Genomic DNA, 21,207 nt, shown 5'->3' with positions numbered 1-21,207 from the left:
TCCCCCTTGCTTCAAACACACTTATTCCATCCTTCTTGCCACTTTCTACAGTTCTGGAAGTCCTCTTTCATGAGTGTCTTTAGTTGTGCTGTCATGGTTGCCTCGATGTCCTGAATCAATTCAAAACATTTACCTTTCATAGTCATTTTGACTTTGGGGAAGAGCCAGAAGTCGCACGGTGCCAGATCTGCTGGATAAGGTGGATGAGGACACACGATAACGTTTCTATTTGACGGACATTGCCATACCAGAAGCGATGTGTGACACAGAGCCCTTCCACTGCGATCACAAAATAAACTGAATGCTGCTGCCAAGTGCCAGCCAACAGAAAGGCAGAGTTCTTCAATACGGGAAGCAGCATGTGGAACTTTAGTAACAGTGTGTGACAAGTTTCAACTTGTTTGATGCAGTCAGTCGGGCATGAGCTACAGTCGAGAGGTGTGTTTTAAAGGGAGCCATAAATCATGGATCACGAACAACGCATTAACATGAACTGGGCAAACGGTTTCATCCTCCATCATGACAATGCTCCATGTCACACATTGCTTCTGGTATATGGCAATTTCTGTCAAATAAAAACATTACGGTGTGTCCTCATCCACCTTATTCATTGGATCTGGCACCGTGTGACTTCTGGCTCTTCCCCAAAGTCAAAATGATTCAGGACATTGAGGTAGCCATGACAGCTCAACTAAAGATATTCATGAGAGAGGACTTCCAGAACTGCTTCAGAAAGTAGCAAGAATGATGGGATAAGTGTGTTCCAAGCGAGGGGGAGTATTTTGAGGGGGATTAATGGCAATGTGTCTCTTACTGTAATAAATTTATTTAAACATTCACTGTATTGTTTGATCACACCGTGTATGTCTAATTTTTTAAATTAGTAATACTTTTATGTTGAGAGACGTGTTAAGGTATACTTACTGCTTATCTGTCCATAACAATCAATTCAGAAATATAAATACTAGATCAATATTTAACAATTGAGGAAAAAAATATACTGCTACATCAGATTATTTTTATCTTTGAATTTAATGAGTTTACATCAAAAAATTAGGTAGTCATTTTATTACATTTAAGGAATAAAAATATTTTAAAAAAATACAAAGAGTGAAAGCATTTTAACCAAGTTTATGTTTCTTTTTGCTATGGTTTTTAACAATTCATCTCATCATATCTTACTGCAATGAGCAAATACATTTGCAGTACCCTTTACAATCATGAAACTAAACATAAGAAAATACATCATTAATCATGGCCCTCAGAGGAAACTGATTTACTTTCTGTTAAAAACTCTATGGTATATAAGCATTACACAATAATGCTACTTAACCACCTTTTATCACAAGAATCATCACCAAAGTTTTCTGGAAATGAGTCCACATAAGAATTAAATATTTAGAATGTAAATATATCATATCCTGAAAACAACATCAGACTTTCCATGGTACCATTGTCTTCTAAAGCATCATTGCCATGATTTCATAATATTTCATTAAGTAAAAGATCCTATTTTCTTTGATCATTACCCTATTACCCTATTTTGGGAAATAGTGAACGAAATTATAGTCCTTTATTTGTTGTTCTGATAAACATGCTGTAATAAACATCTTGATAAATATAAAAAAGAATTAAATATTTAAAAGGTGAAATGTTCCTTATTTTTAACTTTAGCAAGATCTTCCTTTTTCATTGTTAAGAAACACTGTAATAGTTTTAAAGCAGAGCTGTTAGAGTCTAGATAGCTAAAACTGTACTCCTGAGGTCAAACTTACAGAAAAGTTTTTTGTAAATAGTTCTCAATAAAATATCCTCCCCTCCCCAGCCCCCAGCCCCAGTTCTTACAAAACTTTGGTCAAGAGTAGAAATATGTCCAGGCAGATGTATATGCCATACAATAGCAAGAACAATAAAGCCTAACTAATGACTTTGGGTTTTAGAAATAGAAGGCAATTAAAATGTACTCAAAGTTACATTAAGAAAAGCTTTCACTGGGTAATATTTAAACAGTCACAAAGGTTAAGAAAATACTGATATCAAAGTACAAATGACTAGAATGTTAAAATAGACAAAAACAGCTGTACAAGAGCTTCTTTCAAAATTAAAAATAAAGAACACAACACATGAGTCAGGATTGTTTTCCTGTTCTACTCATGAATTTCAGTCTTTATATTCATAGGGTTGGTTATGTTGACATCTAGAAGTTCTTATGACATCTGATGAAGTCTCATTCCAACTTCAGAGGTTGGTTCTTCACTAAGGGACCTCTCGATTCTGGTCACATCTTCGTCATTGTACAATTTCAAAGTAGTGTAGGATCGCCATGATGTGCTGAGGCATGAAGACGTAGCCTGTGTACAGTGCCATCCCCACGAAGGAAACCAGCATGGAATCTGCGTGGTAGTTAAGGAAAATCACTATCTTTCTTAATTTACTCAAAACTAAATCCCAACACTTTTCAACAACTGTGATGGGTGGAAGTACCCATTCGCTTGATACTTTCCTCACCATCACTTTCCAAGGTAGTTACTGTTATTCTCCCCATTATACTTCAAAGTATCAGCCTGCTTCAAATTAAACACAGAAAGTGACACTGTTCAACCAAAGAAACAGAAATGTATAGGAATAAAATTATATATAATGACTGCAGAAGGTCTACCAACTTGAATAAGTAATAAGAATGTATGATCCAAGAATTGTAGATTTAGATTAGAATGTGGCTAAAAGCATGGGCTTTGGGGTTAAAGCCAAAATCAATTATATACTAGTGACACATAAACCAACAGCACCTGCTATTAAACACTTATTATTATGACAATTAAACTTCACAACAGGAAATAAAAGTAATCTCAATAATCAAAACAATAAACATTCTGTACAGTGTTCCTTCTCATTCCAAAAGGAACTGAAAGTGTATATATGCAAATCAACAAGGGGCCCTCCTCTAGGGCCGCACAAAATACTGCTAACAAGTATTATATAAAATCTAAGAGCTTTTCATTTTGCAGTGTTGTGGCCATGCTAAGAGGAATGACTGCTTCTGAACTAGGACTATGTTTTATTCATTTATTCACTCATTAATTCATTCATATTCTTCCTCTCTACCCCTGGCCCCTCTTTCATACTTTTCAGGTCTACATACTAGTAGTTAGTTCTATAATACTTTACATTCTTTTATGAGAAGATAGGGTTTATATAAACAATGTGCTTACTACTAACTAATATTTGTATAACAGTGTAGTTGACAAACCTCTTTTATCTATTATCTTGCTTGACTCTTACAGAATGACTGTGAAATGTTTACTATAACTATCACTCCTCAGAGGCTGATAAAACACTGAGTGACTTGTCCAGGGCCATGCAAGCTGTCTTTAGAGCCAGAGAGCAAACCAAAGCTATCTGACTCCAATTCTAAATTCATTCCCCTCGTCCAGCAAATACAGTTAAAAACTCTCCCATCATTTTTTTTATTTCCTTTTTAGCCTCTCTTAATCCAGTTCTTTCTTAAACTAGCACCTATTTCACACTTGATTTCTTCTTTAAAAAAAGCTCCCTGCTCCCGTATCACTCACTGCTCAGCACCCACACAGCTGTCTGACTTCTCCCCCCCGGGCTACACACACTGCTCTCAGCTTATCAAATCCAGTTGAACTGACACTATATTAGTCTTTCCTCTTCAAAACTCTCTCCTCCCTAGGCTGAGGTATTCTCTAGGGCTCGCCTCTCATCTCTCTCACCATTTTCCAGTTTTACTGGCTCTTTGTACCTTATATGAATTTTGTGCTTTTCCCGCAAACCTCCACTCCACGCCTCCTCCTAGTATAGCAGCCAGCGTGCTGTTGGAGTGCCTCGCCCTATCCCATCTCCAGGGACAAGCCCTAACTGACCTCAACCAATTAGTAAATGCTTCCCCCTTTGTAACAATGCTCACCCCAAAAAGTGATCAACCAGCTCAAAGCTTAGGACTTCTGCCAGGAATTCAGAAGTGCAAATTAAATTCTCTCTTTCCACCGTGAATATGCAATTTGCTGAGGATTCCTGGAATCACTGGCCTCACTTTGCCTCCATGAGGAAAGCAAGACTCAGAACAAAGCTGACTCACGAAGGTGATGGAACAACAAATATCTCAGAAAAACGGAGCCAGAACCCTGATCACACCACCCTGAAGCGCACCCCACCACTGGATTTTCTGATCCATAAACCAATAAATTCCCTTCACGCTCAGATTTTGAGTGTGAGTTAGATTTTCTTTGTTACTTGTAGCTGAAAGCATTCGAAACAATAAAAATGGGGTTGCCAGTGTTTTGTCTTGGGCCCTATATATTCTTATAACATAATTAATTACCTTCATGTTGTTGACATGACATGTTGTTGCAAATTATTTCCCACCACTGAACATTTCCACCTGACATTCCATGAGGCACCTCAAATTCAACAGAGCCAAAACTGAACTCATTTTCTCCAAAAGAACTCTCCTATGAGTCCTGTTTTTTCTACTTGAAAGTAGTTGATATAGCTCTTTGATGTGAACTATTTCATATGACTATTGATTAACTATTTGCCTAGTCATCCAATCTAGAAACTTCTTTGATTCCTTCTCCCCACATTCAAATTATCTAAAACTTCTCAGTTCTTCCCAACCCCTACGAAAGACTCTTATAGCTCGTGTCCCCTACCCTCATCAATGATAAATGACTGAGGTATGTATCATTCCTTACTTAACCATGTAACGGTCCCATTTGAGGCCTCCAGCCACTGCCCATGCCACTCTTTACTAGAGGGATCCTTTTCAAATGCATTAGGTTTCCCAGTGGCCATAGGATAGCACTTGAAATTCTAAGCCAAGTATGCAATCTTGTCCAAAATACCTGTTTTAGGTTGGAGTCATAAAAGTAGACAGGAATTGAGAGACTGGGACAGGGATTCTTGTATAAGTTACTCTTGAGGGCGTTTTATCAGAAGCAGAGTGAGTAGAGCAGAAGGGGGGGGGGGCAGGTTTAGGGACTCCGCTCCCAAGGGGACTCTAGAACACGAATTGTACCACACAGATGGTGCTGCTTTGAGACAGGGTCCTGACCTTTTGTATCCCTTTATCTGTCAAACATTGGCTTCAGGATGGGCTGAAGAAACACCGCATGAGCAAGACAGCTGCCCTGGCTGAGGGCAGTACTCTGGGAAACGGGGCAGCTAAAAAGCATCAGCCAGCAACGCTCAAAGCAGCTGGGGGACCGAAGCGGGGACCAAGAGCATCTATGCTACTTTTCCACTGTACCTCCCAACGTTCATATCATCCCCTCAACAAACACATCCTACTCACAGCCATATTCCAGCAGTAATGTAGGAAACAACGCTCTGTCTTTTCATACTGCTCTCCCTTTTCTTAAGGTTTAATAGTAATTAAGAATAACAGCAGTAGTAGAAGCTTTCATTTTGTGAATGTCTAGCGTGTTCCCAGCAGTGTTAGGCAGTTCGTCAAGTTCAAAAATATCCTCAGCATCAGAGTAAACAATGGAGCTAATTCCAAACCAAATTAGTAAACTCCAAAAACAGGTGTTTTTAACCACTATACTATAATACCTTCCTGTATACGAAGAGTCCTATTCCTCCTAGTAAAACCTAATCCTTCTTAGAGCCCAGTTAGTTATCTCCTCTTGTAGAAGGCCTTCCCTAACGCTCACTATTTTCCCCATTCTTACCCCAACCTCCTGGCAGAATTAATTACTCTTTACTGCTCATAAAACTCTATATTCATACACTATAGCACGTATCACCTAACATTAGCTATTTGTAGATATACTTATCTCATCCAGATTATCAACTCCTTGAACACAGGAACAATGCCTTACTATGTTCATATCTCCTACGTCTAACATAACATCTAGTCAGTAAGTATTTGATGAATAAAGGAATGGCTCAAGAAACATTATTTGACTCTAGACACCATGGTGCTTTCTACATATTTCACACATTACTATGCTGACAAAATTTACATTGACTACAAAACAGAAAAACAAAATCCATTTCTAAGCAATATTGTATTTTCAGAATGCTTTTTGGTTTTATACAGCTTTTATGTAAGTCTTATAAATGTATACATCAAGCAAATGAAATGATATAGTAATAATTTTCACGTCATTGGCTCAAATTCAAATAAGTGACTACTGAAAACAGCCATTTGATTGATTATATTATATACTCTTTATGACACTATAATTCTCCAATTTAGTATGGAGAACGTACCAGTTAAGGAATGTGCATAAATTAGCCTAACAGAGATTACTCCACTATAAGACAAGACTCTAAAACTTAAGCTCAATTTTGTGAACACTAAATGGTCCAACTTCTAAATTTTTATATGCATATAAAATCATGATGTTTTTCTAAGTGAACAAGAACTTAAGGAAACTTAAATAGCTTGCTTGCTTGATTAAAATATTAGATACTAGAGCGTATGACTTTACATAGCACTATGTTGGGATGCACACGTGTGGAGTAAAAAGAGTAAGAAATAAACAGTAATTATATATACGCGATTCAGGATGATGGTTACTCGGTCGGGTGAAAGGGGGACAGGAAGAAGGGAGAAGCACCTGAGAAGGGGCACAAAGGGGGCTTCAAATGTATTAGTGATGCTTTTCTGCAGCTAGTTGGTAGTATGTCCATATTCATTGTATTATTCTTTACAAGGTTTTTGTGTGCCTGAATAGTCAGTAAGTTTTTTTAATAAATGAGAACTGTCAAGGAAAATGAAACTACACATAGTACTAGACTAAAAACTGTTTTGTGCGAAAGATCTTCCTCCTTTACAAAGTTTGGGTTAGGCATCACTGGATCTAATTTGTTACTAGGAAATAAATAGAAAGTCTTCGCTCCCAGAAATAGAATAAACAACTCTCAATTTGGGTCAAAATAAACAGAAAAGGGGTGGTCAGTTAGCTCAGTTGGTTAGAGCGTGGTGCTGGTAGCACCAAAGTTGCCGGTTTGATCCCTGCATGGGCCACTATGAGCTGTGCCCTCCTTTAAAAAAAAAAAAAAAAAAAAAAAAAAAAAAGGATAAACAGAAAATGACCCAAAATCAACTAAACCTAGATGCAAATGCCAATTTATAAGCTGATCAAAACAAACAAAAAAAAACTTAACCTAACCTTTTACCTAGAGCTACTTATTAAATTTAACTTTCATCCTGTGTCCCCCTCAAAAAAAAATGTTCCTATATTCTGATCTCATTTCTCCTAATTATTTCCAGAAACAATAATTAAATAAGCTGCTAAAAGCAAGTTTTCTATACACTTAAATTTCACAATTATTCCCCAAAATGATCTTCAAGCTCTCAACCATAAGAGACTATTTCAAACTGATTTAACTATAGAGTAACATTCACACTAAGGGAACAGCAGACAACGGGACTGTGAGGAACTTCTACTAGCCTTAGTAACCACCTTACAAAGAAGGCACCTTTTATAAGCAGCTTTCTACAAATGCAATTTAAGCAACGTAGTGGAAATAGCTCCAGAGTACTGAGTTGAATATAAAATGGTAGTTTTATGTTCACTCTTAGAAATAGGTTTTATTGTGACCTTTGTAAGGTTAGGGAAGATGATATTCATCTCCTTAGACGTGTTTTCACAAACACAGCTAAACATATACCATTTAGAGTACACCAGCTGTTATATAATTTGCTGTCTGGTATTTGAGTGGATTTCTCAATGCACTGCATTCTTTAACACACATCTCAAAGTTTAAAGTATCCTTGGCACACTATAAAGTACAAGAAAGGGATACTGGAAACACCATGGCACTGGAGGCGACCTAGGTTTGAGTTGTGACTCTGCCAATCCCTGTGTGTATCAAAACCTCCCTCATCACCAGTCTCCTTAAACTGGGGATGGACACACATCACCTGCCTTTCCAAGTTGATGTGAGAATTTGGAATCAAATTTATTCTGCAACAAAAGGCAATATAATCCTTATTAAAACTATTGTTTGAGGGCCTGGGCATTTAACATCATGACTCAGACCCATGTTTGGGAACCACCCAAGGTCACCCTGCTACTAATTTGTTATTAATTTATAATACAATCCTAGGACATCACAATCTCTCTGGACCTGAGCTGCTTCTCCATAAAATGAAGCTGATTCCTGCATTAACATTTTAGGATCCCACTTCCTGGGAGAGAGCATTTAGACACCACCTCTCAATCATCTTTAACATAAATTTCTCTCTTTCTCTCCGAGGGAGGAAAAGAAGGAGAAGGAGAGAGGAGAAAGAGACAAAATAGGTAAATAATCGATGCTATGAAAGACACATATATTGAAATGTAATTCAAAAAATGCTAATCTTTCTATTTGTCAAACTCTTGTTGTTGTTTGTATAATACAAGTATCAGTAGCTGTACACAAATTAATAATTGGGTCTATATTCTAAAGGGGCTACATGATTCAAGACATATAGAATAAAGTTAGTGAAATCTAGATTATAACAAACAAAAAAACCTCAAAAATTAAAATCTAGGCTTTTCTGGTTTGTGTGTTTATAACTGTCACTACCACTGGATTTTAAGTGCTGAGAGCAGCAGTAGCTCGGCTCAGCAGCCCCCTCGCTTCCATCTGCAGTGCATTGCGAGAGAAAGCAGGGACTGCGCAAATCATTCAGGAACTGACAGAGAACGCACCAGGATATGTGCAGGCACTGAAGATAAACGTGTGTTCAAGGGCTGAGTGAACAATCAGAGATTATTTATAACCTGGACATAACATAAATATTTTATGAATTCAATGGATGTAAAAGCAAGTAGATGCGAAACCATATATCTGCGTGTTGTTTGCTGTTTCTTTAACAGGGATCACCAACTAATCAGAAGCTGGTAAGTTTCTCGATAGGAAAAAGATAAAAATCTTTTCACCCATACAAGGGCTGTCCCCAACCGTTTTCCCAGCAACAACAACAACAACAAAAGCCCAATAACAAAGAGAGGAAATTCTTTAAAGATAAATACAGCAATCAGAAGGAAGGGCACAGAAACTAACACTTCTTGTCCCAACCAATAACTGCACAATCACCTTAGTAACCCATTCATAAGACTTTGGAGAAATCAAAAGTAATTTCTCACTGGGGAAAGGCCAGGGACCTTTGTTCCAGTGGGTATGACTTATACCCTTCTTCAATGCTTTAAGTCTCTCCACTGGTCACATCAAAAACAAAATTCAAATGTCATCGAAAACAATCCAATTTTGTTAGTCAAACTCCTTTTTTAAATCAGTTCTAAAATGCTACTTTTATGCTTAGTACTCAAAAGTTCTGATGAATCTTATTTATTTTAAGGAACCAGCTTATTGAAAATAATAAAGCACTTCACAAAGTATTACTGTCGGCTGTTCAGTGAAAAACCAACCAAAGCCCTAAGTGAAAGCTGTCATCAGCTACCGAATGAAGCTCCAAACAGGAAATCTCCCTCATCGTGGTGGGTTTTTTTTTTCTCTTGACCTTGAAAACCTGGAGATCATCACCAACAGAAATGTCAAGAAAGTTTATTTTTATCAAATACATTAACTATCACTTGATACTTTTCTAGTTGCCTTAAAATGAAAATAAGTGGAAGCTATACTGTTACAGTCATTTCTATGTTAGCCAATTTGATATTCTCGGATCATATTAAAGGATATTACATCAGCATGAGAAGTTGGTGTTTAGCAAGCAAAACCCATTCTCTAAGCTTTCTGTAGTGCTGATTATACCTACATTTGGATATTGATTTTAGAAACCACAACTTGATGACAAACTCTTTAAAAACTAAATAAACAAAAAAAGCATGCTGCTGAAACTAGCAATGACCGCGTTCCACTCTGAGCTGAAATCCTGGAATTGGTTTGTTGCTCTGAGCCCAGAGACACCAAAGCTCTGTACCTTTATAATTAGAGCTCCTATTAACTTCATGAAGATTTGAAGTCCTAAGGTCGGAGGAAAGAAATTCCCAGTCTGCTCTGAAGTATCTATTCTGCTACAATATGTTTTCCGGAACTCAGTGAGCTCACACATGACTAGTAAAGCATAGGAACTGCATTGTCTCATATGGGATATTTCATAAATTAGGGGAGCCACATTACTGGGAAAAGAATTATAACCTTCAGCAAGAAACATGCCTCAGCTCAGCCACTGACTGCACAGGTAGGAGTCCGTTTAGCTCTATTTTAAGAAAATGCAAAATTAGCATCTGCACCTGGGCTCCCTCTCCCGAAAGGGGTACCTCCAAGCTAGCACAGCTCGTCCGGCGCAGGTTCCTCTGCCTCCTAAACCTCTTCAGTGGCAGCCCACATCATCTGCACCACTTCCGCGTTTCCGGTCAATTCTGTCCATGCATTTTTAATGTCCCCTGGGTCAGCCTCCAGCCTCCAGGCTCTCCAAGTTATTATCCCCTAGATGCCGACTGTTTTTTGTCAGTTCCTGCTTACTAAGCTGCATGAATTCTGAGTGATCTGCCTCAGTGCTATTTTCCCATAAACCCTATTTTGGGAGGATTTTTCAGGAACACATATAAGACAGTAGCCGAAATTTCTATATTAGTAGTAATTCTACTTTTTATAATTACTGATCATAAATACTATCTTTCTATCATTCCATAACTACTGTTTTTTAAGCATTCCAATGTATAAAAAGTATATATATACTCTATTAAGTAGACCTTTTGGGACGTACAGTCTTAATTATTAAATTTGAGCACTGAGGCTTTGTTTGTTTTAATCAAAAGAATTTATCTTATCTTTGCCCCTAAGTACCATAAAAGTTACAATACTCAAAGCCTGGGGGTGGGGGGGACACCCACAAAGTCTTTAAGACTATGAAACAGGGAAGACATGACCACAGTCACGTCTCCTGACAAATCACTGGTATCATGTGCTGAAACAGTAGGCTATCTCTGTGTGCCCTGTCCCAACCGCCATCAGCCGCCCATAACTTTCCCTGCCGGTCCTGGTCCAGACTACTGAGCCCTTGTGTAGTATGGTTTTCTTCATCTTCCACCTTTCCCAAAAGCTACTAAAGAGAAAGGTATAATATCCTAAGGAGTATAGATCAGGTATATTCTAACATCCTGACTTGGGCAGCCAAATATCAAGGCAAAACATGTTAGAGCAGTCTTCAAACTAAAGCTCAGAAGCCCTGGTGGTACAAGAAGCCTTTCCAGAAGGTTAGGAGCAGGCAAAGGGAATCAGTTGACAAGTCTTCAGCTTCCACTGTACTTACTGTCTCCTAAAGGGCACCTGAGAATGGCAGAGACCTGCTGCCAGCTCTCCTTCCCATCCCCCTTACAGCTGCACTTCTCCCACTTTACTTCCTGAATCTTGCCATTCGGCACTGCCCTGGAGTATAAAAGAACCTCTGGGACAGCACACAAAAGAATAATAACTAACTTGGGTTGTACTTTATTTCATTCAGGGAACAAACTCCTGGCACAGCTCCAAGCCTCACCTATCTATCTATCCATCTAATAATTCAGAAGTGAGCCACCTTTCCAACCTGGGCCCAGCAGAATGGATCCCGCAAAGAAGTATGGCAGGAAGGGCCGTTGTGCCATGGGTGCAGCCGTGCCCAGATATACAGTCAACGTTCACAGCACATCTGGAAGTGGCTTCCAGAAGCATGCCCCGCGCCCACTCAGAGATCTGGGAATTTGCCAGGAGAGAGATGGAAACTCCAGATGTACCCAATGACACCAGGCTCAACAAAGCCACCTGGGCCAAAGGAATAAGGAATGTCCCACACCATATCCCCTTGCAGTTGTCCAGAAAATGCACTGAGGATGAAGAAGCACCAAACAAGCTCTGTTGGTTACCTGTCTCCACTTTCAAAATTCTACAGAGAGTCAATGTGGATGAGAACTAACCACCACTCATTGTCAAATAAAGTTCTAAAACTGCCAAAAAAAAAAAAAAAAGGCAGGGGGGAGATAGGAGTGAAGGTGTATTTACATAATTATTTGAACAGAAAATGGCACTGAGCTTTTTCTGACACAAATTTAGGCTGATTTTGCCTATTTGGCTTCACAATGAGGGCTCGCCTTGCCAATTAGGTTATGTGATGAACATTTTCTATGAATTGTATAAGAGAAATACTTTTAAGGTTTTAACAAAAATATACAACAATAAAATACATGTTTGAAAAGCAAGAAATTAAATCCTTTTATAACTGTCTCAATTTACTATGGGAGATGTCAGATGTCAACTAAATGAGCAACACACAGCATGTGCTTTTGTTCTTTTAGGGGCTACACAAACAAAAAGTCTGAATACCAATTGGAAGAATAATTTATCAGTTACAATTATTCCTACCTCTGCTTTCCGCATTTAGTCATCCCTGGTAACAGAAAGCTGCATTCATTTCTATGAAAAGGGAGGTCAAAAGCAAATAGCACAAAATATAAAAGAAATACTAAAGATTGTCAAGAAGAAATTCATTTTCTACATAAGTCTGAAGATACTGCAAAATATTCAGGGCTTTATTTGAAGGTTATTCTGAAATCACATTTTGTTTGAAAGTGCCTTGAGAAAATCTTTCTAAAAGGCATTAAGCTTATTTACTAAGAATATTTTTCTAGAAGTAACCTCTGATATTAAGAATTTTGCCTAATTATCAAATCACATGCAGATTTTTACTAGAAATCTATTTAAAGGGTCAGGTGATTCTATATGAACATTTTCTTCAAAAAAGGAACTCATTCAAAAAAAGTCCTAGTGGAAGACTCCAGTGAATTGGGCTTTTAATGATAATCCGCTTTATTGAACAGCTCAGGGGGAGCTCTCCCAAAGACAGAGACAGACAGTGACCTAAAGAGCCCTACTGGCCAAAATACAGTGTTTTTTTGGTTAATTTTGTTTTGTTTGTTGTGTTTTAGTTACAAAATATACCTTGCATAAAAATATACAAAAATTAGAGATACTTAATTGCAGGGAACCATGTCAATCATTAGCACCTCCAAAAGAGGCATGGCAAAATACGTTCCTTAAACGCTTCTCTATTGGCTTATAAAAACTTGGATTTCACCAAACCATGCACTACCAAACAACTATTAAGAGTATGTTCCAGACTATCTTATGACCCAGCAATCCCACTTCTAGGTATCTAGCCGGAGAAATCCAAAACTCCAATTCAAAAATCTTTATGCACCTCTGTTTACTGCAGCACTATACACAATAGCCAAGACATGGAAACAACCGAAATGCCCATCGGTAGATGACTGGATTAATAAACTGTGGTACATTTATACAATGGAGTATTATGCAGCCATAAAGAAGAAAGAAATCTTACCATTTGCAACAACATGGATGGACCTAGAGAACATTATGTTAAGTGAAATAAGTCAGACAGAGAAAGATAAATACCATATGATCTCACTTATATGTGGAATCTAAAGAAAAGAAAAAGTGAATGAACTAATCAGAAAGTTTTGGAGACACAGAGGAAAAACTGAGGGTTGCTAGAGGGGCGGGGGGATGGGGATAAGGGGGAAGGTGAGGGGATTAGAAAACAGTCAGTAACCACAAGATGGCCACGGGGTTTTGAAAATTAATTCAGGGAACGTAATCAATAAAGATTTTGTAGGGTATCCGATGGACACGTGTCCCATTTGGGAGACCACCTCAGGGATAATGTAGATGCCTGATCTCTGCACTGTACACCTGAAGCTGAACAATAATGAATGCCAACTATAATTATATATATATATATATATATATATATATATATATATATATATATATATATGTATATGTATATATATATATATATATGTATGTATATGGTTACAGGAAGCTGAGTACAGCATTAGGAATAGAGACAGTGGAAATGTAATGGCTCTGTGCGATATCAAAGAGATAGTGAATAGAGGAGGGGGGTTCACACAGTGTGAGGGACATAAATGATAAACGTCTAAGTATTGCTTTGTCTTGTGCACCTGAAACTAATAAAAATAAAAAAAATTTAAAAAGTTCAAACCAGCACTTCAAAAAAAAAAAAAGAGTATGTTCCAGGAATTCGCAGAATATCTCAGAAGAAATGCCCAGGAGATTGCTGACACCAGTTGCCTCAGGGTGGCTGGGACAGGGGTGGAAAGAATTTCACCGTCTACGGTTTTGTACCTTTTGAGTTTTGAACCATGAGGATGATGTATAAACTATTTTTTATTTATAATTTAAGAATTCATATTTTCTAAACTCTCAAATACTTTAGTATGTTGCGATGAAAAGAAAAATCCTTCTCAATTCTAGCTGTAAGCATTTGAAGATATAGCAAAAATATAAGAAGCTAAATTCACTTAGTTGCTACTGAAAATAACATACAAATTAAAATGTTTACTGCTCTCTTCTTTCATTATCATTCAAAGCCTTCCTCAATCCAAAACACCTACCTTTGCTTCTACCCTGCCTCCTCTCACCACCCTTGATCTATTCCAAACCCTGCAACCAAAGTAAACCTATTCAAACTTAAAGTCAGATTGATCACTCCTCTCTCAAAACCTTCCCAGAGCACCCTTTTCCACCAACATTAAAAACCAAACTTCTTACAGTGACCTCCAGGACCTCCACTGACTCTGACAACACCGCCTACTCCTCTCCCCAAGCTCCCGCAGCTCTGGCCACACCTGCCTCCGCGGCGGCCATCACACCTGCCAGGCAGGCTTTGGATTCAGGGACTTTGCACTGGCTGTTCCCTCTGCCAGCTATGCTCTCCCGTCAGTCTAACCTGCTAACTCCCTCACCTCCTTTTATGTCTTTACTCAAATATCTCTTCTCAATTAAGCCCCTCCTCTTTCAAAACAGCAACTCCTGCCCATCCGCATATTTCTTATCCCCCAACACACTTTTCTGTTTTCCGTAATGCTTACCACCTAACATACTATATAATTCACTTACAATAAAATTTCCGCAAGGACAGGAACCTTAGTTTCATAGGCTCATTGCTGTATCACAAGCTCCTAGAGCAGCACCCGGCACAAGTTATGCATACAGAAGTGTGTTGAATTAATCAATAGCCCTAACCTGCTTTTTCAATGCTACTTCCCACTTACTCTGCCTTAAAGAATCCCTGCTTCAGCCAGTCAGCCTGGCGTACTCGCCACCCCAGCACACCTCTGTACCCCAGTCCATACCTTCTTCCAATCTGGGAAAAACAAAACTATACACACTCAGATACCTCCCTGAAAGTGCTCCGAGCACTGCCATCCACGGAGTTCTTCCTGCCCTGCTCCCAGAGCACTCGCTGCCCAGCTCCCAGAGCTGAACTGACAGGGGGCATCCGGGAATGGGTAGAAATTCGAATTTTTCCTAAAACGTATCTCTAATTTCCTTGAAGGAAGAAATGAAGTCCATTTCAGTACACTAAAAATGAGGGGAAAAATGGTTCATAGGTTATTTTTTCTTTCCATTCAAAATGAAAAGAGCTTGAGTTTCATGGAGAAAAGAAATGTATATTCTTGTGGCTTATTTTCCTATCTTATTAAATATTAAAATGTCAGTGAGAAAATTATTACTGGGTTTGAGTGATTCTACTCAAAACACGAGGCACTTCCCTTCACTGCACTCTCACTCCAATGCCCAGGAGGCCCTATAGGAACTGACCTCCTATCCTGCCCTGCTACTCACACCCCCCTTCTCTCCTCCCAGGCACACTGGCCCCTCAGCAGCATCCCTGAAACCTGCCAGAGAGGCTGGTGCCTTGAGGCGTTAATACTTACTGTTCCTTCTGCCTGCAATGCTCTTGCCCCTGGAATGCTTGCCCCGCTTAAATCTTTCCAAATGTCCCCTTCCTGACCACTCCAGCTAAAGCTGAAGGACACTCCCTCTTCCTTACTTCCTAACCTCTTCTGTTGTATTTTTCTCCATAACAGCTATAACAATCTAATCATCTATTTTTTAAAACTATTTATCTAGTGGCATTAGAATAAATATTTTTATTTGTTTTACTCACAGTTATAGTCCCACTATCTAGAAGACTATCTGGCAATTAGAAAGTATATAATAGGGGTGGCCCGTTAGCTCAGTTGGTTAGAGCATGGTGCTGGTAGCACCAAGGTTGCCGGTTCAATCCCCATATGGGCCACTGTGAGCTGTGCCCTCCTTAAAAAAAAAAAAAAAAGTACATAATACTTTAGGAACACAGAACTCAGCAAATGTATACATAATACAAGAGAGTAGACAGAGCAATGCAAATTTAACATCTCTAAACTAAATGGAAGTTCTTTCAATCTATAGCATTTTCTACTTCTTTAAATTTGAATTCTCTCCAAGAACTAAATTCTGTTGATCAGAAACAGCCAAGTTCCAAAGCTACTCTAAAAGTGGTTTTAAATCAGGTCTCTTTTACCATTCCCAAATACTTATGCAATTGCTTTGAAATGACACATCAATATATAAACAAATGTTTCTAAAGCATTATTTTTTTGCCCAGCACTGTGGTTTAAAACATAGACTGTCTTTCAGGGGGAATCTAATTCCTAACATAACCCCAAAACTGCCCACATTTTGTTTAAAATAAATAGAAGCTGTAGAGAGATGGCAAATACCAGGGGTGCCAAAAAAATGTATACACATGACTCTTATTCATTTTTGTTACCGGTATATATTGAGTATTACAATTTTAATACAGTTTTTCCCTTGCTTAAAATGTGTATACATTTTTTTGGCACCCTCTGTATAACCCAGTGGTTACAGAATAAAACTTAATTTTTTTTAAGTAGCAAGGCTAAATGACTTACTTATGCTTCAAATTATTTCAACAAGGTATTTTTAATTTTTCCACCTGCCCCCCACAGCCTGGCTACAATGTTATTTAATGAGGCACTACAGGGAGTGTCTCAATGGTTACAAAACCTGTCTGTTACAAAACCTAGTCTTTTTCTTTAGCAGTGATGGCTGCCAATAGGGAAAGGGGCTTTTGGACCCCGTTAAAAACTTTGCTCTGAGATGAAGGTCAATGGTTCTCAGTCTGCACAGGTCTCCTTCTATGGTATTCATTGTAATACAACGTAGCACTTACGTGATTCATTTTAATTATTACCTTCTGTCTTAATGCAGGTATCACGTATTTTTTTGTAAGACAGAAACCGTGTGTGCACATAAAGAAAGTTTAAATACTGGCTAACAAACCAAAAGTTCATTATGGTTTCAAATGCTATATCATATGACAAATAAGAGAAAATTTAGGATGCTGGTACTAGCATGGAAGAATTTACAAAACAGCATTTATAAATGTTATTGTTTCAAGAACTATTTACAATGTACCTGACTTGACACACATGCATTTCTTTAAAAACATTTTAAATTATTTTTTTGTGAGTCACAATTTCTTAGATAACTTCAAAAATCCTCATAATCAATTGGGATTGACCTTTCAATTTACAACAGCTATTAATTCACTTCTAGCTATTTGGTTTCTGAAGAAATAGAAAAGCAAATTCAGATGTTTAAGGATGCCCCTAGTAAGTATGCAAAAAGTTATGGCTATCAGTTTTCCCTAAAATAGGGACAACCTCAAATTATTAAAGGAATTAGAGCAATGAAATGCAAATTAATGCATTTATCTTCTAGAGTCTTTCTCTGTCCAGGACTTCTAAATCAGAGACCATTTTTCAGACAGCCAGACAAATTTCTCCTACAATAAATTTTAGGTTTCTAGCAGTGATGATTACGTTCAATGTAATTTTTAAGAATGTGTCTTTCTAAAACCATGTAACTGGCCGCAAACTAATTCTGGATGAAGCTTACTAATTATTAATGAATTTATGAAATTCAAACTACTTAGCAGTAATTAAAGCTTGCCATTAAGTAGAAAAGAAAAATTTTTTAATCCAGCTTTCTCATTCAGTTCTTTCCGCCAAGCTAGAATGAGGATTCAATCTCAAATTGATGTTTCAAACCATAGAATTAAATGTTTGACTTCAAAATAACTCTATCAGTTGAGTTGAAATAATATAAATACAACAGCTGATAGTAATTTAAGACTGGCTTATGTCAAAGGATTGCATTTCTACGGAGTTAATTCAATGATGTGAACTTTGAAATATATTTTTTTTTAATCTTAGGTTTAAAACCATAGGATTCTATGGTACCCAATGCTAGCTGGCTGCAGTTCTCACTAGTTTTTTTTAAAAACTGAAATCTCTTGGTCATGTAACCCAATGAGAAGTCAAAAGCTTCAAAGGCAAAAATCTACAAAGGCACTATGTTTCATTTCATAACTTATTTCTCCAATCCAAAAAAAGCCATCACCTAGTATTTATGGGACACTATTACTACTGCAACATAATACAGAAAAACCGTAACACCAGTGATGCGACAGCATACATCTACATGCCAATAAAAGCTTTTAAGTGTAAAATCTATACAGCAGGCTCCCTCATCTGTGGGGGATTTGTTCCAAGACCCCCAGTGGACGCGGGAAACCACAGATAGTACGGAACCCTATATATACTATGTTTTTTCCTGTACATTCATACCGATGATAAAGTTTAACTTGTAAATTAGGCACAGTAAGAGATTAACAACAATAATAAAATAAAACAATCATAACAATATACTGTAATAAGTTATGTGAATGTGGTTTTTCTCTCTCTGATAAGAGATGAGTGGATACACTGGACAATGGAATGATTCACATCCCAAGTGGGACAAGGTGAGATTTCATTACAGTGGGCAATTTAAAACATGAATTCTTTACTTCTGAAATTTAGCATTTAGTATTTTTGAATTATGGTTGACCACAGGTAACTGACACCGTGCAGTGAAACCACCGATAAAAGGAGCGACTACTGTCGTAGACCCTGATAGTGGGCTCTGCGTTCAACTTCTGATTTAAAGAGTTTCAATTTAGCACAACATTGTTTAAAGTCACTTTTAAGATGAGTTTAAATTAACTAAGTCAAGAAGTAGGTGCTTCTGTATTTCAGTATACATTTCACAAGGATGACCTCATGAGTTCTCACCTACAGAACTTAGAGTAAGACTAAACTGCAACTACAAATAACTGGTGCAGGAAATCAGAGAATATTTTACATTCAGATTTTAAATCCAAAATGTGCATTCTGGTTCTTAAATTCCAGGTTTGAAAAGAAATGCCTACAACAAAAATAACTTTCCTTGTAAGCAACTAAGATTCTTCAAGTGTTGAAACACAAGACTCAGCTTTAGGTACAATCTCACGCTAGTTCAGCACAAATAAACACACTTTGAAGGCTTGAAATGAAATTACCTCAGTCACTCCACCAGAATGCAACTACGCATTTGCAAAGCTGTTCTGTAGCTACTCCAAATTAAACCGAAATGAAAAGGAGAGATTCTGTATGACGTAAGTATGCTGTGTGAAATACTTGTTTCACACTTGCCCACAAGTTAAAAAGGAAAAAAAGTTACATCTCATGATTAGTATTTATTTTGCAAGAATATCAAGAGATGTCTACATAGACAAATGGAGAGACAAACATCACAGACTTCAGGCATCCCATTTTCACAACCTTGAGTTATTAATTTCAGTCGTTATGAAAGTTAGATGAGTTAAGATACAGGGAAAATGCTTAGCACAGTTGGCTTGGCTCATAGCACACACGTAATAGTCATTAACAAGTACTAGCTATCTACGAAAAATTTCAAACACCATCTACAATTAACCACAAATTCCTCTTCAGGATCGACTTCACGGACAGCAAATTAATAGGGGTAAAAAAAAAAAAAACACCACTTTTAAACTACCCATCTTGAAGATACAATAGGTACAACAACAGACTCTTTTCAAAAATTGAATTGGGCTGTCATGAACACAAATTCACAACCTAATTAAAAAGCTGGAAAACTTAGCATTCGCTTTAGGACCGGAGCCAGCTAAATCAGGGACAGTTAAAGGTCAAAGGCATCCAAGCCGGTAGCGATTTGCTCCCCTTACACGGTCCCTGCCTCCCACAGACAACAGGGGACTGAACCAAAGGCAGGCGCAGCCGAAGTGCAAGCCAGCGCATGCCAGGTTAGACATCGCTCTAGGGGGTTTCTTCCAGCAATAAAGACGCTTCTACCTTGGGCCAAGGGACTCAAAGGCGACCTGGGATCTCAAGAGTCCTCGCCCCCTGACGGCCTCCCCAACCGCGGGAGCGCGTCCTCAGCCCACGAGATCTCTGCCACGCGTGCCCGCCGCGAAAAGCGAGTCCGCGCGCGCGGTTCCCGCCGGTCCGCCTCTCGGCCTTCGGTTCCCCGCCCCCCAGGCCCTGGGCCGGGAAGATGCCGCCCAGGCCCCCATCCCCCAACCCGACCCCCGCGCCCACGGCCCGGGCAGGATACTGAACACAGTCCGCTCCCAGGGCTCCAGCATGTAGAGCGCCGTGACCAGCAGGTACTGGTAGTACAGCCAGGACATTTGTTTCCAGGCCCGCGCCAGCGCCATCCCGGCCGCGCGCCTCCTGCGTTGCAGCCGAATGTCAGTCTGTCCGCCAGGCCTCGCGTTGGTGTCCTAATGCCCCCGACCGCGAGGCCCGCCTGCCAGCCCGCCAGCCCGCGCCCATTGGCCCGCGCCGCCCGGCGCGTCACCGGGGGGCACGCCTAGCCCGGAGACCGCCGGGGCAGCAGGCCCCGAGCCCCGCCCGGCCGGAGCCCATTGGCCAGAACGCGGCCTTGCGTCGTACCCGCCCCCTCCACACTTCCCCCTCCCCGGGCCGCGCCCACGCGAGCCAGAGAAGTGTCCCCGCGAGAGCACCCGCCGCGCGCAGCACGCCCCGCCCTGCCTCCGCCGGCCGTTGGTGAGCGGGACGTTGGTGCCGGCTGGGGTCCACCCAGTCTGGCCCAGAACCGCTGGTGGAGAAAGTGTCTGTGGAATACCTGTGATGCCTCAGGCATCCTGCTGGGCAGGGGGGTAACAGGAGTGAACAGGAACGTGTGAGGTACCTATCCTCGTGCAGTTTACAATCTGCCGCGGAGACAGGTATTAATGACAGCAATTCAAGTAAAGCTGTGATGGGCCCAGAGGGGGAGAATAAGGTGCTCAGAGAGGGTAGACAGGAGAATGTCACCTAGTCAAGGAGGTCAAGGAAAGGCGTCTCCGAAGTGATGCACACGCTGCCTGCTTCCTCCCTGCCTCACCCACGCGCGGGCACACAAACACCACATACGAGTAGACCAACATACCCTATTCACGCCTTAACCTAAAGACATAACAGAGATTACCATGAATATGTCCAT

At 39.4% G+C, this 21,207-nt stretch overlaps 1 protein-coding gene and 1 pseudogene across 1 annotated transcript; one reads left to right on the top strand and one right to left on the bottom strand.

Annotated features, from left to right (window-relative positions):
- Positions 1-1,013: 1,013 nt before the first annotated feature.
- SPTSSA (serine palmitoyltransferase small subunit A) lies at positions 1,014-20,516 on the bottom strand. The gene is made up of 2 exons (XM_019754558.3): positions 20,314-20,516; positions 1,014-2,393 (listed from the first exon to the last, which is right to left on the bottom strand). The coding sequence occupies exons 1-2, from the start codon at positions 20,414-20,416 to the stop codon at positions 2,290-2,292; spliced, it is 207 nt and encodes a 68-aa protein (XP_019610117.1). The 5' UTR covers positions 20,417-20,516; the 3' UTR covers positions 1,014-2,289.
- LOC148758559 (large ribosomal subunit protein eL31 pseudogene) lies at positions 11,527-12,005 on the top strand (annotated as a pseudogene).
- Positions 20,517-21,207: the final 691 nt, after the last annotated feature.

The sequence above is a fragment of the Rhinolophus sinicus genome, chromosome 3 (assembly GCF_057876585.1).
Source record: "Rhinolophus sinicus isolate RSI-liver-muscle chromosome 3, RSI-T2T, whole genome shotgun sequence".
Taxonomy (NCBI): Eukaryota; Metazoa; Chordata; class Mammalia; order Chiroptera; family Rhinolophidae; genus Rhinolophus; species Rhinolophus sinicus.
Note: the sequence above shows the minus strand (reverse complement) of the source record. Positions and strands in the feature narration are given on the sequence as shown.

What these genes read in the sequence shown, in the direction of transcription:
- SPTSSA (XM_019754558.3), bottom strand. Translation starts at nt 20,416, where the DNA reads ATGGCGCTGGCGCGGGCCTGGAAACAAATGTCCTGGCTGTACTACCAG. An exon ending in CTGGGAGCGGACTGTGTTCA is followed by an intron (nt 2,394 to 20,313) that starts GTATCCTGCCCG and finishes ACTACCACGCAG; the next exon opens with ATTCCATGCTGGTTTCCTTC.